General features: G+C 36.6%; 1 protein-coding gene across 1 annotated transcript in view; it reads right to left on the bottom strand.

The window, feature by feature from the left end:
- MYO3A (myosin IIIA) overlaps positions 1–17,248 on the bottom strand; it is a 259,578-nt gene that overhangs the window by 130,044 nt on the left and 112,286 nt on the right. Inside the window, exons 11-14 of the mRNA XM_012002014.1 lie at positions 3,801–3,900; positions 1,993–2,109; positions 663–767; positions 476–559 (exon numbers count right to left, since the gene is read on the bottom strand). Coding sequence (XP_011857404.1) covers positions 476–559; positions 663–767; positions 1,993–2,109; positions 3,801–3,900 — 406 coding nt within the window. The remainder of the gene's footprint in view (positions 1–475; positions 560–662; positions 768–1,992; positions 2,110–3,800; positions 3,901–17,248) is intronic.

The following is a 17,248-nucleotide window of genomic DNA, read 5'->3' as shown; positions in this document are numbered from 1 at the left end:
GTTTTCAGCATACAAATCTTGCACATATATAATAATATTTAGATCTACATAGGTCATGGTTTTTTTACTTTATTGTTAATGGCACTTTTAAGATTCAATTTGTAATTGACCATTGCTAGTATACATATATAGTATGTAAATACAACTGATTTTTGTATGTTGACTGTCTTTTAACCTGCTAGCAACAAAAGGAGAAAAAGTAAAGAAAGCATTCAATAAATGCACTGGGACTAAAAAGAATGAAAATCACATTTATAAGCCTTGCTAATAAGTGTGCTAAAAGTTAGAAAACCCTCAAAACAGAGTACATGCTTTTCATATTGCTCATTATTTTAAACTCTCAAAGGATAACAACTGTATTTTAAAATTTCTGTACATTATTAAATGTGAGATACTAGAGAATATTAATGAGTTATATTAAGTTCTGAAATTCAACAAATATTTCTGATAAGACAGAAAAAAAAATGAATTATACCTTTCCAAGCACTGTCAGCTGCTGAACTAAAAGATGAGCACTTTCTGTCTTTCCAGCACCACTTTCTCCAGAAATAACAATGCACTACACATAGAAAAGAAAACTGTGAGAAGACCTTATCCTCAAAATTCAGGTGACATTTAAGTAACTATGAGGTAAATTTCTAAGAATGGGAGACTCTTCTTACCTGATCTGAATTATATGTTATCATAGATTGATATCCTAAGTCAGCCATTGCAAAAATGTGAGGAGGACTGGCAGTTCTCTTTGATCCAATATATAGTTTGGAATGCTAAGGGTTAAAAAGAATACATTTGTAGGGCTTTTTGTTTTTTTGTTTTTAAGTCCTGAATTATTTACAAATATAGCTCCAATTTTTAAAGCAGAGTATAAATAAAAATGCCATTTTATACCACCAAAACATTACATACATGTTACACACATACTACACATATATCTAAATGTATAACTATGTAAAATAAAAGCCTGACACAAAACAGCCCAGAAATACGATATGACACAAAGTAATTTAAAAGATTCTGCATTGTACTTCCAAAGCAGAACGTAAGGTTTCAAAATTCCATTATTTACTTAAGTGAAAGCATTCATTAAAAATAAGACGATCAGGTTTCAGTTTGTTAACTGCTCCTTGGATATAATAATGTCTCACATATGACCACCATTTTTTTCCCTTCACATCATTTAACATACATTCTCTCATTTGATTTGTCCACGATCACACAGTGAATTGATAGTAGGATTGCACTAAAGCCTGAATCATCTGAAACATAGGTCAGGGCTCATAAATTTACTGTTATTCCTATAAATTTTAGGATGGTAAAAGATGACAGAGATATGTACTTTTCACACACAAAAATAACTATTAGGAACAGTATTAAATAATTTTCTGAAGTACACAAATAGCCAGAAGAGAATGAGTCCAATTAAAAATGAAAAACAACCTTGCTTAATTCCAGAATAGTATTCTATATTTAAGCCATTAGGGGTTGAATAGTTGATAATTATATATTCATATTCATAAAACATGTGTGTGATATTAATGAAGCCAATAATACATCAAAAGGAATTTTTAACTCATAGTGGCAATTTTTATAGCCATTAAGTATGTATTATCTACATAAACAATGTAATTACACTTTTGATGCACATACTCGGTTCAGTGGCAGACATACATTAAGTACATACCTTTTAAAGCAGACTTAAGTATATGCTTTTAAAGGCATCTGTTTAGTGACACAATATTTAATGTAGATCCGTTACCAGTAACTGAATGTAATAAACACTCTGGCACACACATTTGGAGAAAGGAAGACCACAAACTGCACCCAGATTGACTCCATCTTCTACTTTTCCTAGTTCTATGTTTTAATAACAATTATATAACTGTTTATTCAAAATAGTGGATAAAATTTTTCTGGCATTCATTTAAATTAATTTAAGTATCTGAAGGTATAATTATGTGTATGAAGTAAGAGAATGCACCCCATATGACATACCTTTGTGGAGTAAAGATCCAGACTCTGAAAAGGGTTAAGAGCAATGAGTATGTCTCCCACATAGATATAGATCTGATCTCTGGAATAACACTTCTCAAGTTGCTCTGAGACTGTATTCTGCAATAAAATAAAATAATTTCTCCTTCTTAAAAATTATTTGTGGTCAACTACAACTTAAAAAGTAAACAATAATAAACAGAACATCTGGAATCTGGACCAAGGATTAGAAAAATAGACACATTGATAGTAAAAAATATATAACATCAGGTTTGCAACTACTCATTCACTTGACAGGCATTTCTTTTGGTTTTGAGACGGTGGATGTCATTGTTACCTGCATTTTCCAGAGGACATATTATATGTCACAGGAATTTTAAATATATAATGCTTTCAAGAGAAGAAGTAATAGCAGTAAGTGACGTAAAGATTAACAACGAAGTAAAGAGAAAAGGGAAGGGAAGATGGAGTGAACATGATTTAATTTCAAATCAAGGTGATCCAGTGGCTTTATGGAATGTCCTAGTCCTTTTTTTTTTTTTTCCCCCCAGACTTTTGGCTTTATGAAGTACTGTGAAAAATTTTTAAACGTAATTTTCATAGTTGATAAGTCATTTGAGCAAAGGAATTGGGGTTGATAATGTCGAAAACCACCATTTATAGTACATGACACAAGAGAGGAGCAAAATATCTTAGGTCCAAAAAGAAACTAAAAATAAAACATAGACAACAGAAACAAATCTACCATTTAATATATTAATATATTGATCTAGTGAAAACTTCTTTGCAATCCACAAGCCTAGGAATTCACATTATTAAAAAATTTTATATGTAAGAATTCAGAAAGGTGTCTGCAGTCTCTGACTTGCCAACATGATTTGATTTCAAGATGTTTGATGATCTTGAGATTATTCTGAGGAAGTACTTGAGTTGTTTATGCAACCCTAAATTTACCAAATGACTACCTCTATTCAGAACTTAGCTCTTGATTGGTACCTTTCTGAGTCAAATGCTCAGGCATGTATCAGCAGTGTAAAAAAAATAAAAAAGGTGTTCATCAGGCAGGACAGAAGTCCTAAAAAGAGGGCATTTATTTCTCTAATGATCTGACTACGTGGAATAAAGAACTGTGGAATAAAGAAGGGTGAGGGGAAAGGAGGCTGAGACTAGAATTTAATAGCTTGGATCTGTAACTTCACAAAAAATGTTTGAAATACTTCTGAGATAATTAGAATAAGGAGTTCCAAGCAGAATTCAATACCCCTGAAAGATAAGCTGTGTGAAACAAGGGTTTTGTGATCCCATGAGGAAGAACACTGACCATGGTAACAGACAGGCTGTTGAGGTATTTGGAGTTTCTGGTACAGCCACTGAGAGCTGAAACAAGAGAGGAAAAAGGGGGAGGCCACCACATGGTGGTTACAGTGGGCTGACTGCTCTTTGAATACAATAAATCATATCTTTGAGACTCCCACAAATAATGAAAAAGAAGGAAGATCTGTGGCCTAACAACTTACACTGCGAGGACTTCACCCCTGACAGTTGAGCATCAGAAAAAAATGAACACTAGGCTGGAAAGATCTGTAAATTTGAGTTATATAGATTAAAACTGAAGATAAGAGAAATAATAGGAAGCTAAGAGACAAAGAAAGCATGAGACTTACAGATGGAAGAAATGGGCAGAGTGAGTGTTAAGACTCTTAATAACCATCATAATCTATATATTCCTTCCCCTTCTACCAATACTTATGTTTTCTATAAATTAACAAAACATCTGCAATGTCTAAATTTAATTCAACTGAAATTCTTACCTCATCCAAAACTTCTAGGGTTGCTAAATCATCTACATCCTTCAGATTGGATATTAGAGACCAGTTGAAGTTCCCTTTCTTGGTGTAAATACGTTCATGCCTGTGGAGAAAAATGCTTTCTGATTTAAGAACTGATTACTGATCATAGTAGAAGTAAGTTTTAGATACATATGACACTGAAAATCCTCTGTGAATCTGTTTATTAAATTCAATGATAACATACCAGAAAATATTCTAATATATTTGATCTTTACTGTTTGTTTACTCCTTTCCATTGGAAAAAAATGCAAATTACAGAATTTACTTCATGGATGATCAATAGTACATAATTTCCTTTAAGAACTATCTTTATATGATTTGTTTTAAAGCTTCCTCTAAATTTCTGTGTGATCGAATCTGTTACAAGGTGATGAGTCTGAAGGGTTTGAATTCATTACATTCCTAATTTTGTTGGAGGTAGTGTTAGGCCACTGGTGGTCAAGGTATGGTCATTTTTAATTATTATTCAGCAAAATTTAACAGGAATACAAAATAAATCACATTACAAATTTTCAGAAGGTTAGATGTGTGTAAAAATTGATTTCATGTACCAAAAAGTTTATTTTCAAAGTAAAACATTTCAACAAGTTTCAAAAACAGCATAAAGATCTTGATTTAACACAAAGGCTGAAGAAATTGCTGAGAGAAACACAATGGTTTATTTAAACTTTTCTGGACATCCATTTTATTTTGAGGATAATTGTATTTCTGGTATCTATTTTTGGATATACTCTTAAGTATCTGGATTTGCCCCTTGGTAGAAGGGGAAGGAATATATAGATTATGAGGGTTATTAAGAATCTTAACATTCACTCAGAAAACTTTAATGGTTTCTTATTGCTTAGAAATTTAAGCCTATTAATAAACTGCCCCTTCCCCTATCTAAGCCGACTGCTCCTTTTGTTTACTATAATAGCTTCTGTCCTCTCTCATTTAGGGAAGGACATCATTCCCACTGCTTTTTCTCTCATTCCTACATCATTGAATTTTCTGTTATATCACCCATCCCACAAACAACAACAAACTGCCCTCCCCTGACTTCCAGTTTCCTCCATCTGCTGTTCTATTTCTTTGCTTTATAGTAAAAATCCTCAAAAGAATTATGTATACTTTTTTTTTTTTTTGGAGATGAGTCTTGCTCTGTCACCCAGGCTGGAACGCAGTGGCACGATCTCGGCTCACTGCAACCTCTACCTCCCAGGTTCATGGGATTCTCCTGCCTCAGCTTCCTGAGCGGCTGGGATTACAGGCGTGGCCACCAAGCTCAGCTAATTTTTTTTGTATTTTTAGTAGAGACGGGGTTTCACCATGTGGGCCAGGCTGGTCTTGAACTCCTGACTTCAAGTGATCCGCCCACCTTGGCCTCCCAGTGTGCTTGGATTATAGGCGTGAGCCACCGCGCCTGGCTTATACTTAGTTTCTTCAGGCTTTCATCTTGACACTATGGAAGCAGCTTTTGTTAATGGTCAATTTTAAGTCCTCATTTTACCTAATCTACCAGCAGCATTTAACAAAGGCTTTCTTGAATACCTTTGCCTTGGTCTCCTGTAAGTCTCTCTTGATTCTCTTCCTTATCTCACTGGCATCTCTGTCTGAGTATCTTTTTCTGTTTTTTCCTTATCTTTCTGTTACATTGTGGGGGTCTCCCAAGTTTCAGTTCTTGAAGTTATCTTCTCTACATTCACTTCCTTATTTCATAGCCTTACACACCACTCATTCACTGATAACTACTAGCTCCAGACTTCTGCATATAAATGCTTATGTGATAATTCACTTGCAGAGACAGACAGATCCAAAACCACGCTCCTAAATACTCTGCCTCCAAACCTACTCCTTCTCTGTGATTCTTTATCTCAGTCAATGGTGACTCCTTTCTTCTGATTGTTCAGGATGTTACAGACATCGTTGGCTCTTCTGTTTCTCACACCCCTCATGCAATCTGTATACAAATTCCATCACCTCTATCATCAAATTCTAACTAGGGCTAGGCATTTCTCCCCACCACCCCCCACTGTATTTCTTCTCACTGCTGTAACAGCCACCCAAGAGATTTCCCTGCTGCCACCTTTACCTTCTGACACTCTTCCCAACACTGCAGCCAGAGTGATCTTCAAGAAAATAAGTCACGTCATGTCACTACTCTGCTCAAAGTTCCTGATCTTCCCATTATTACTCAAAGGAATATCCAACGCCGTACCATGGCCTACGAGATCTATATGATTTGTGCATCTGTGCCTCCCTCAACACCCCTATTATTTCTCTAACATTATCTGTTTCTAATATCCCTCCTACTCAATTCTTTCCAACCTCATTGGCTTCCTTACTGTTTTCTGAATGTGTTAAGCATGCTTCTACCTCACAGCCTTGGTACTTGCTGTTCCCTCTGAGTGGAATGCCATTTTCTTTGATACCTGTAAAGCTCTTTCTTGCTTCCTATGGGCTTCTTTCAATATTACATTAATCAGAGTCTTTTCCTGGTGAGCCCTTGTGAATTAGTGGCTTCTCTCCAGAACTTCTCATCACCCTTTTCCTGCTCTATTTTTAGCCACTGGCTTCTCCGCCAGTTCTCCTCATCACCTCTCACATTCTACCTTGTCCTCTTTCATCTCCTATTAGATTGTAATTAATATAATACCAATCTAGATTTTATTGTAATAGTAAGACAGAGTACCTGTATTGTTCACTGCTGTATCCCCAGCAGCTGTAACAGTGCCTGGCATGCAGTAGGCCCTCAATAAATATTTGTTCAATGACTCATCACATGAAACTCATTCAAGGCCTTCCATAACATTACACAATCTGTCTTTCCAGTGTGTTTGCCAGAAAGTACACTTTTACACTTTAGCTTAACTGGGCTTGTTTCTGTTTCTTAAACTATACATCCCTGTGCTTTTTTCACCTGTCATTTTGTTTCTGTTATTTCCTCCTCAGCCCCATCTGTATGATAAAACCTTATTCACTTTTCACAATCCACCTTAAATGTCACCTCTTTTACACTGCTCAGCACAATTCTATACATCCTTTAGGACAGATATCTTAGTTAAATGTCATTTCAGTCATTCATTTGTGTGCTGGCCTTATACCCTTTACTAGATTGTAAATTTCTTAGGATAGGAATATCTTTTCAACATATGGTGCTGGAACAATTGGACATTCACATGCAAAAAAAGTGACTCAAGACACTGACCTTTAAGCTTTTACAAATATTAACTCAAAGTAAATCACAGATCTAAATGTAAAATGTAAAACTATAAAACTCCAGAAGATAACATAGGAAAAAATCTAGATACCCTTGGGTTTGGAAATAAGTTTTTATATGCAACACCAACAATGCCATCCATGAAAAAAAAATTGATAAATTGGGCTTCACTAAAATTATAAACATCTACACTGTGCAAGTTTATTTTAATAAAAAATGAAAACAAAAAATTCTCTCCAATCACACTTCTTTGGACTGTGCTATTTTCCTGCCAGGACACTGACTAATAGATCCAGTCACTCATTGACTTCTCTTCAACTCGAATGTTGCAGATTTCTGGTTGCAGATCTCACACATGAAAGATTAGAGTTTTCCCTCCACTGGACCCTGAAGTTACTCATTAATTATTTACCCCTCCACAGGAGACTTCCTAGCTCATTTTAGATAGCAGTGGTCCAAAAATGTCTATCTTTCAAGCTTCCAATATCTATTTTCCCTCTTCTTCAAATGGAAGCTAATACAAACTCACTCCAGTTCCTTCCCTTTTATCTCAAAATGATAGTATATTTTCACCTATCTTCTCATACTCCCTTACCCCCATACACACTTCTTTTTCACTTTCCAGGGTAGAAGTGCCACCTTTCTTTTCCAGGGTTAACCCTTTCCACCTGTCTCTCGATTTTATTTCCTGTGTAGCTTGCTGTATCATGCCATCAGAAGCTTCCTTTCCACAGATCCACATTCTTAGTTGATCACGTCTTCCATCATCCCAAGGTGTACAATCCTCAATTTGCTGCTTTCTTGTTAAGAAAATAAAAACCAAGCCACAGATTGGGAGAAACTATTTGCAAATCATGTTTCTGATATTTAAAAAATGTATCTAATGACAGAAATAGTGTCTTATAGCTATTTGCAACTCTTAATTAGATTCCTCCATTTTTTTTTTTTTTTTTTTTTGAGACAGTGTCTCGCTCTGTCTTCAGGCCAGAGTGCAATGGCGCAATCTCGACTCACTGCAACCTCTGCCTCCCAGGTTCAAGCGATTCTCCTGCCTCAGCCTCCTGAGTAGCTGAGACTACAGGCATGCTTCCACACCCGGCTAATTTTTGTACTTTTAGTAGAGACGGGGTTTCACCATGTTAGCCAGGATGGTCTCGATCTCCTGACTTCGTGATCCGCCCATCTTGGCTTCCCAAAGTGCTAGGATTACAAGATTCCTCCATAATTTTTATACCACTTAAAAAATTATGCACTTGTGTGGATAATTTAGTTAATATTTGAAGTCCTTACTAGATGTAAGCATCAAGATCTGCAAAACTATGCCTTTAGTTTCTTGTTGTATCCCAAGAATAAGGATATTGTTTAGATTAGTGTAGTTTCTCGATAAACTTTAGTTGAATGACTAAGTGACTGTATATCCTCCCACAAACTTCTGGCATGGAATTTGCATATAGTTGGTCTCCACATTTGCTGAATTGAACAAGTATCATCTTATTTACTCCTCTATTTTCAAAGAGATTCTTATAAATATAACCATTTTTGATATATTCTTTTTAAGACAAAAGAGGAAGAAATCCAATTATCCATTTAATTGAAGGGCCCTGAATTTTTTGTCTATTTTTTTCTGGAACCTTTTGGCTGCTACAGACTGTTCCTGGAGAACGACGGGGAATGGATGGTGAGGAGCAGAAGGATCAATACTTGGCTAGTTGGTACCCTCACTCTTCTGCTCCTGTGAATTCATCCTCCATGATGTTTTTGGTATTAGCTGTCAAAAACTTAGAAAAGATTTGGTCATTGTGATGATTAAAACAACCTCAGATAGATCCCTATCTTCTATGGTACAACTTAAAAATGTCTTGGCATGGATTTCATGGACCTTCACAATCTTGCCTTAAACAACCTTTCCAGCATCATTCTCCATCAGCTCTGTACGGAATAGCTCTCAACATACCAAGCATTTTCAAGACTCTGTACTTTGTTCATTTCATTTCTCTACCTGGAATTATTTTCCTTCCATGCTTGGCAAAATTCTACGTATCCTTCAAAGTTAGGCTTAAATTACCCTCTCTGTGAAGACACTGCAGGTCTTTCCAGAGAGAATACACCACTAGTGGAGAAGTTCTCACATTTAATGAAGTCAATACAGGTTCATTGTTCCTGCTAGACCTTGGGAAAGTTGTGTGTAGAAATCAAGTGTTATTCATCATTTTATGCCTTGATACAAAGATGCAAAAAACAAGGTGTCTTGAATCTTCATTACCTTAATTCAATATCCATGTTTGCCTGAAACCAACTGAATGTTTGAGGTTTGCATAGAAAATAGCTTTATATGATTTTTCTTAGTATAATATTGGGCATTTCTTAAAAAGAGTAAGTACATCTACCTTTTCACAAGAACATGTAAATGTTTCCATAATTTTTATACATCAGTGAATAGCTAATCAATGATGACTGCTTATTTTTCTGGTTAACTTTCATGTTTCCAGTATTAAATAAGTTTTAAAATATGCATACATTGATTTGTCAGATTTAGCTACATACCAAGTGCCATATATTAGAATTGTAAGGAAAACACATTTTGATAGTTAAAATAACAAATTTATGGAAAGTGATAGCTGTGAATTTTGAAGGGCATTGGCTTTAGAATCTTCTCGTTATCACTTGCTTTTGTTTGTTTGAGATGGAGTCTCACTGTCACCCAGGTTGCAGTGCAGTGGCAAGATCTCAGTTCACTGAACCTCCACCTTCCGGGTTCAAGCAATTCTCCTGCCTCAGCCTCCCAAGTAGCTGGGATTACAGGCACCCGCCACCATGCCAGGCTAATTTTTGTATTATTTATTTGTTTACTTATTTATTTATTTATTTTTTGAAATGGAGTTTCGCTCCTGTTGCCCAGGCTGGAGTGCAATGGCATGATCTTGGCTCACCACAACCTCTGCCTCCCAGGTTCAAGCTATTCTCCTGCCTCAGCCTCCCAAGTAGCCAGGATTACAGGCATGTGCCACCACAGCTGGCTGATTTTTTGTATTTTTAGTAGAGATGGGGTTTCTCCATGTTGGTTAGGTTGGTCTGGAGCTCCCGACTTCAGGTCATCTTCCCGCCTCGGCCTCCCAAAGTGCTGGGATTACAGGCGTGAGCCACCACGCCCAGCCTAAGTTTTGTATTTTTTGTAGAGCTGAGGTTTCACCATTTTGGCCAGGCTGGTCTCGAACTCCTGACCTCAAGTGATCCATCTGCTGTGGCCTCCCAAAGTGTCATTGTTGTTTTAATAAAAATCTAAGTATGGAATTCAATCCAACTCATATTTATTGAGACCCTGCTATATGCAAGCATTTTCCCAGTAACCCCAAGTGTTGTAGGATTATTATAGGTGGAAAAAAATCCAGGTTGTACAATCAATGAGTTTCAAACTAGTGGGAGATGTAAACACAAATATTTTTAAAAACACAAAATATATGGCAAATGCCAAAATTAAAGTAATACATAAAGTAGAAATAGCAAGGAGGGAAAATTAATTCCATTTTGGAAAAGTGGGTACAGTTCTTAGTAGATTTAGCATTTAATCTTGGTCTTTAAGTAGAAGTAGGATTCCAGTAACCTGAGGAAGAGTATTTGTATGTAGGAGTGGTGACTGATGGGTGAAATAAATTAATATAATTCATCACATCAATAGGCTAAAAGAGAAAAATGACATGATCATATCAATAGATGCAGAGAAAACATCTGACAAAATTCAACCTCTTTTCATGATAACAACTCTCAATAAATGAGCCACAGAAGGGAGCTTCCTTAACTTCATAAGCAACATGTAAAATAGCCTACAGTTACAATACATAATGATGAGAAATTAGAAGCCTTCCTGCTAAGATCAGAAACAAAGCAAGGATGTTCTCTCTCTGTACTCCTTTTCATTATCATAGTGGAAGTCATAGCTAATGCAGTAAAACCAAAAAATGACTTAAAAGGTATACTGATAGAGAAGAAAGAAATAAAAATGTCTTTGTTCGCAGATGACATGATTGTTTATGTTGAAAATCTAAAAAAGTCAGCATAAAAACCTCCTGAAATGAATAAGCAATTACAGCAAGGTTTTAGGATACAAGATTAATATAAAAAAGTCATTTTTTCCTATATACCAGAAATGAATAAGTGAAAATGGAAATTAAAAACACAATACCACTTATGTTAGCAACCCCCACTGAAATACTTAAGTATAAATCTAACAAAATACATACAAGAAAATTACAAAACTCTGATAAAAGTAATAAAACAAGAACTAAGTAAATGGAGATATATTCTATGTTCATGGATAGGACGACTCAATATTATCAAGGTGTCAGGTCTTTTCAACATGCTTTACAGATTCAATGCAATCCCAAGCAAAATCCAAACAAATTATTTTCTGGATACTGGCAAACCGATTCTAAAGTTTATATGGAAAATCAAAAGATCCAGAATAGCCAATTCAATATTGAAGGAGAAAAAGCTGGAGGACTGACACTGTGCAATTTCAAGACTTCCTATAAAGCTACAGTAATCATTCATTGCTGGTGGGAATGAAAAATGGTACAGCCAGTTTGGAAGACAGTTTGACAGTTTCTTATAAAATGAAGCATGCTCTTGCCATACAATTCAGCTACTGTGCTCCTTTCTACCCAAATGAGTAGAAAACCACACAAAAACCTGTACATGGATATTTATAGCAGCTTTTTTCATAATTGCCACAACTGGAAACAAGCAAGATGTCCTTCAAGAAGAAATAGGTAAATAAATTCTGGTACATTCAGACAATAGTGTATTTTCAGTGCTAAAAGGCAATGAGTTATCAAGCCATGAAAAAACATGGAAGAAACACAAATGCATATTGCTAAGTGACAGAACTTAATCTGAAAAAACTACATATTATATGAGTCCAACTTTACTACATTCTGGAAAAGGCAAAACTATGGAGATGGTAAAAAGACCAGTAATTGCCAGCAATTAGAGGACACAGAGAGATGGATAGGCAGAGAACAGAGCATTTTTAGGTCAATGAAACTATTCAGTACAATGCTACAATTGTAATACTTATCATTATACATTTGTCAAAAGCTGTTGAATGTACAACACCTATAGGGAATCTTAATGTAAACTGTGGACTCTGGATGATAGTGATGTGTCAACGTAGGTTCACTAATTGTAACAAAAGTAACACTGTGGTGTGGGATGTTGATAGTGCAGAAGGCTGTGCCTACATGGGGGAAAGGGACACATGGGAAGTCCCTATGCCTTCCTCTCAATTTTGTTATAAACTTTAAACTGCTCTTAAAAATAAAGCTGATTTTAATAAAAAGCAAAAACAAAAACTCTCTTCAATCACATTTCTTTGGACTGTGCTATTTTTGCTTCCAGGGCACTGACTAATAGATTCAACTAACCATTGACTTCTTTTCAGCTCCAATGTTGCTTATTTGTGGTCACAAAACTCACACCTGAAAGATTTTAGTTTTCTCTCCACTGGACCCTGAAGTCTACTTATTAATTATTTAACCCATCCAGGGGATGACTTCCTAGCTCATTTTACATAGCAGTTGTCCAAAAATGTCTACCTTTCAAGCTTCCAATATCTATTTTCCTTTTTCTTCAATGGAAACTAACATAAACTCACTCAGGGTACTTCCCTTCTATCTCAAAATGATAGTATATTTTCATGTATCTTCCCTTCACATCCCTCCCAACTTCTCTGTGACTTCCAAGGTGGAAACATCGCCTTTCTTTTCCAGGGTTAACCCTACTAATTTGTCTATTGATTCTTTTTCCTGTGTAACTTGCTCTATCATCCTATCAGAAGCTTCCTTTCCACTGGGTCCATAGTCTCAGCTGATCAAGTCTTCTACCATCCTAAGTTGTCCTTTCCTCAATTTGCTGCATTTTTCTCAAACTTTTACAATCTCTACTCTTCCTTGTCAACTTTTCAAAGGACAATCTGAATTCACAGAATCCTTCCTTATTTACATTCGCTCAACTCACTAAACTCTGGCATCAGCACTGTTATCAGCCTCTTGAAAGTAAAACGACCTTCTTACCGTCCTATTCAATTGCCCTCTTTAGATTTCATTCTATTCAGTTCTTCTGTGTCCTTTAACTTTATTGATCTACTGTCTTGAAATTCTCTCCTCTGTAGCTTTCATGGCATCTGTTTTTTTTTGTTTTTTTTTTTTTTTTCCTCCTGTCCTTCTCACTGTGCCTCACCTCAATTATCTCCACCTCAGTCAATTACACCATCATCTCCTTCATGGATATGGAGAAAATGGAGTTTTGAGAAATTTTAAAGAGATTAAAATGATAAAATTTGGTGATGTAGTGGATATAAGAGTTGAAAAAGATGGAGATTTCTGGTGTGTACAATTAAATAGATGATGGTATCTGTCAATGAGATAAATACTAGAGGAGTTTCAGATTTTGTGAGGGAAGATAGTGCTTTGCTTCTGGGCATTTGGAACTTGAACACATTTAGGACATCTATATTTCTCAGTAATAATGCCCTTCCCTGACCTAGTTTCCTCAGCCTCCAACATCGTACACTAAAGCTCTCTACATTCTGTTTATAGCAGATCATCACTGTCTCTGGGACACATGCCCTGCCATTATCCATTTACATGTGCTATAGATATGTTTGGTGTTTTAAAAAAATATTTATGCTCCTTGGCATTCTCTGAGAATCTTGGTTCTGTGGTTTAGTATTTGACATTAACTTTGGAAAATTCTCAGTCATTGTTGCTTAAAATATTTGTTTCTTCCTCTCTTCTCTTGGTATTCCCATTATGTATGTATTATACTTTTTTAGTTATTCCACAGTTCTTAGATCTTCTATTCCAGTTTTTCCAATCTTTTCTCTCATTGCCTTTCCATTTCAGACATTTCTATTGATATATCTCAGAGATTCTTTTCTCCACTGAGTCCAGTCTACTAATGAGACCATTAAGGTTGTTCTTCATTTATGTTACAGTGCTTTTGATTTCTAACATTTCATATTCCTCAGAATTCCCATCTCTCTACTTACATTGCCCATCTGTCCTTGCATGTAGTCTACTTCATCCACTAGAGCCTTTATCATATTCATTATGGACTTACAAAAAATTCCTGGTGTGATAATTCAACATACCTGCCATATCTAAGCCTGGTTCTGATGCTTGCTCTGTTTCTTCAAACTGTGATTGCTGCCTGTTAGTATGCCTTGTAATTTTTTTTTGAAAGCCAAGACTGGGTAAAAGTAACTCCAATAAACAGGCATTTATTAATGTGTTGCTAATATGCTACAGGCATAAGGGAGGGGAAGCATTCTATAGTTATATGATTAGGTTTCAACCTTTTAATGCCAGTGACTTTCAACTGTGATCTTCACAAGTGCCTCAGTCTCCTCCTTCTCTACTCCCCTCCTATTCCTTAGGAAGGATAAGAGGAGGGTAAACCATGTTAAAAGGAACAGAATGCTCTGGCATATTTTTAAATGGCACTTTTTCCTCTCTCCCTGATGTAAACACAAAGGGATTTTTCTCTGAAATTTACTGTGAGAACCAGACTGATCTGCAGGTAAAACCTACACAAGTATGGAGGCCACCTGTGACTGGAATCTCCTATAGTTTTTAACTGTCAGACTGAGCCTCCAGCAATTCATCAATTACAGTTTAAATTTTCCCACCCCAGTAATTGCTCCCTTGGATGTCTCCAATTGCATGTTTCTGCTCCAATAAGCTGATATTGTCTGTATTTTCATACCTGTGGGGAGTGGTTTACCCTGTAACCTTACTTCTGTGATGGATCCAATAAGAGCTGTTGATTTTTCAGTTTGTTCAGCTTTTCACTGGTTGTTAGGATGGAGTGACAACTTCTAACCTCCTTACATGCTGGAGCAGAAACTGGATAAAGAGCCTGTCTTTATGAAGGTATGGGTACTGATAAAGGAAACAAACGAGAGCTAGTGAAGCTCCCTCTGCAGCAACTTTTACTACCCTCGGCCAGAAGCTGCAAGTGGACGAAGTGGTTTCCAAAAGCCAAGAGAGAGCTGTAGCTCTAGGGTTAGCACCACTGGATAGAAGCTGCTGCCTTAGGTAGATCCTGGCCATTGTCACTTCCAATCTGCAGGTGCTTGATTGGTGCAGTGCACCAGGGTCAGCTTTCCAGGGCACATGGCAGAGTGAAGAAGCAGGAAGTAGACCTATGTATTAGTTTCCCATTGCTGCTGTAACAAGTTTATCACAAATCTTGTGGCATAAAACAATGAGTATTTATTCTCTCACAGTTCTGCAGGCCAGAAATCCAAAATCAGTTTCATCTGGAAATTCACGGTGTCATCAGCAGGGCTGGTTCCTTCTGGAGACTTTAGGGGAGAATCATTGTTTGGCCTTTTCCAGTTTCTGGAGGCTGCAGGCATTCTTTGGTCATGGCTGCATCAATTTAACAGCTGCTTCCACCCTCATATTGTTTTCTCCCTCACTAACCTTCTTGCCTCTGTCTTATGACTCTTATGATTACATTTAGGGCCCAGCCACTAATCCAGGATAATTTCCCCTTCTCTAGATCCTTGACTTAATCACATCTGTATGGCTCCTTTTGCCAGGCAAAGTAATATTCACAGATTCCAGGGATTAGACATGGGTATCTTAGAGGGTCATTACTGAGCCTACCAAAATCTAGAAAAGCAAATGGAAAATGCACAGAACACAGAAATATTGGCAGGAAGGTAAGAAAACCTGGATCATACGCAAAAACAGTTTAGAGAGTTTTCCATGAACTGCTGATTGGATACATGGGTGAAAAGGTGGGATTTCTTCATTAAACAATATTGTGCTCTCCACCTAAATCCTAGACTATTTAATAAAACCATAAATATCTATTTCTAAAGTAAACCTTTCATTGCTACTACCTTGATCTTTAAGCCACCATTGTTTCTGACCTTGATTATTGCCAATAGTGAGAATGATCTTTTTTAAACATAACTCAGAAATGTCACCCATCTGGTCAGTACCCTCCGCATGTCACTCAAAATAAGGTCTCTTGTAATCTGATCCCACACCCACCCCATTGCTTCTCCCACCATATCTCCTAACACTGTGTCCCCACTTACTCCTCTCTAGCTTTCTCAATCCCTCTTGGCAGAGCCCCTAACACCTGGCTCACTCCTGCCTCAGAGGCTGACTCTTCTCTCTGCCTCACAAGCCTAAAGTACTTCTCTTGGTTGTGAGGTCTGGAATGACCACTGTTTTCAACACTGTAATCCCACCCTCCAACCCTGAGGACTTCCAGTCCCTTTTATATTGCTCTATTTTTCTTATTTTTTTTTTTTTTTTTTTGAGACTGAGTCTCACACTGTTGCCCTGGCTGGAGTTCAATGGCATGATCTCAGCTGACTGCAACCTCCACCTCCCAGGTTCACACGATTCTCCTGCTTCAGCCTCCTGAGTAGCTGGGATTACAGGCGCACATCACCACACTCGGCTAATTTTTTGTATTTTTAGTAGAGATAGCATTTCACTATGTTGGCCAGACTGGTCTCGAACTCCTGACCTCATGATCCACCCTCCATCGCCTCCCAAAGTGCTGGGATTACAGGGGTGAGCCACCGCGCCTGGCTGCTCTGTTTTTCTTTAGCATGCATCACCATGTGATATACTACATTGATCACTAAATTTTTTATATGTGTTGTCTGGGTCCTCCAATAAGTATATAAGCTCCGTGAAAACAGGTTTTGTTTTGCTTTGTTTTGTCACCGACTGACATACCCCATACTCCTAGATCAGATTCTCACAAATGGTGGATGCTCAAAATATATTTGAGTGAATAGATTGCTTTTACTAAATGTTCATCTACTGTGAAACCAAAGAAAACGTATTTTTATTTTTACACTCTGCTTATAAACAACTTAAATGTTCTAAGACAAAGTGTATATGTACTTTTCAAGGTATACATGTATATACACACATACATATGTATTAAATATAAATGTTTCAAGATAATTTTATACTTTTAATAGTTGCCTTTTGCCTTTATTTTATATAATTGATTTCCATTCTTGTTACTTTTCCACTCTTTCCATTCTTGTTACTTTTTTCAATGTTTTCTTTCTGTAAGACTTGGAAAAAGCAAAGTCGGAATCCTTCTATAAGAATGTTGTCCTCTTGTAAAAGTACAACTTGTTAACCAGATTATATTTTTCATTTACTCTGTA

The sequence above is a fragment of the Mandrillus leucophaeus genome, unplaced genomic scaffold, assembly GCF_000951045.1.
Source record: "Mandrillus leucophaeus isolate KB7577 unplaced genomic scaffold, Mleu.le_1.0 Scaffold673, whole genome shotgun sequence".
In the NCBI taxonomy this organism is placed as follows: domain Eukaryota; kingdom Metazoa; phylum Chordata; class Mammalia; order Primates; family Cercopithecidae; genus Mandrillus; species Mandrillus leucophaeus.
Note: the sequence above shows the minus strand (reverse complement) of the source record. Positions and strands in the feature narration are given on the sequence as shown.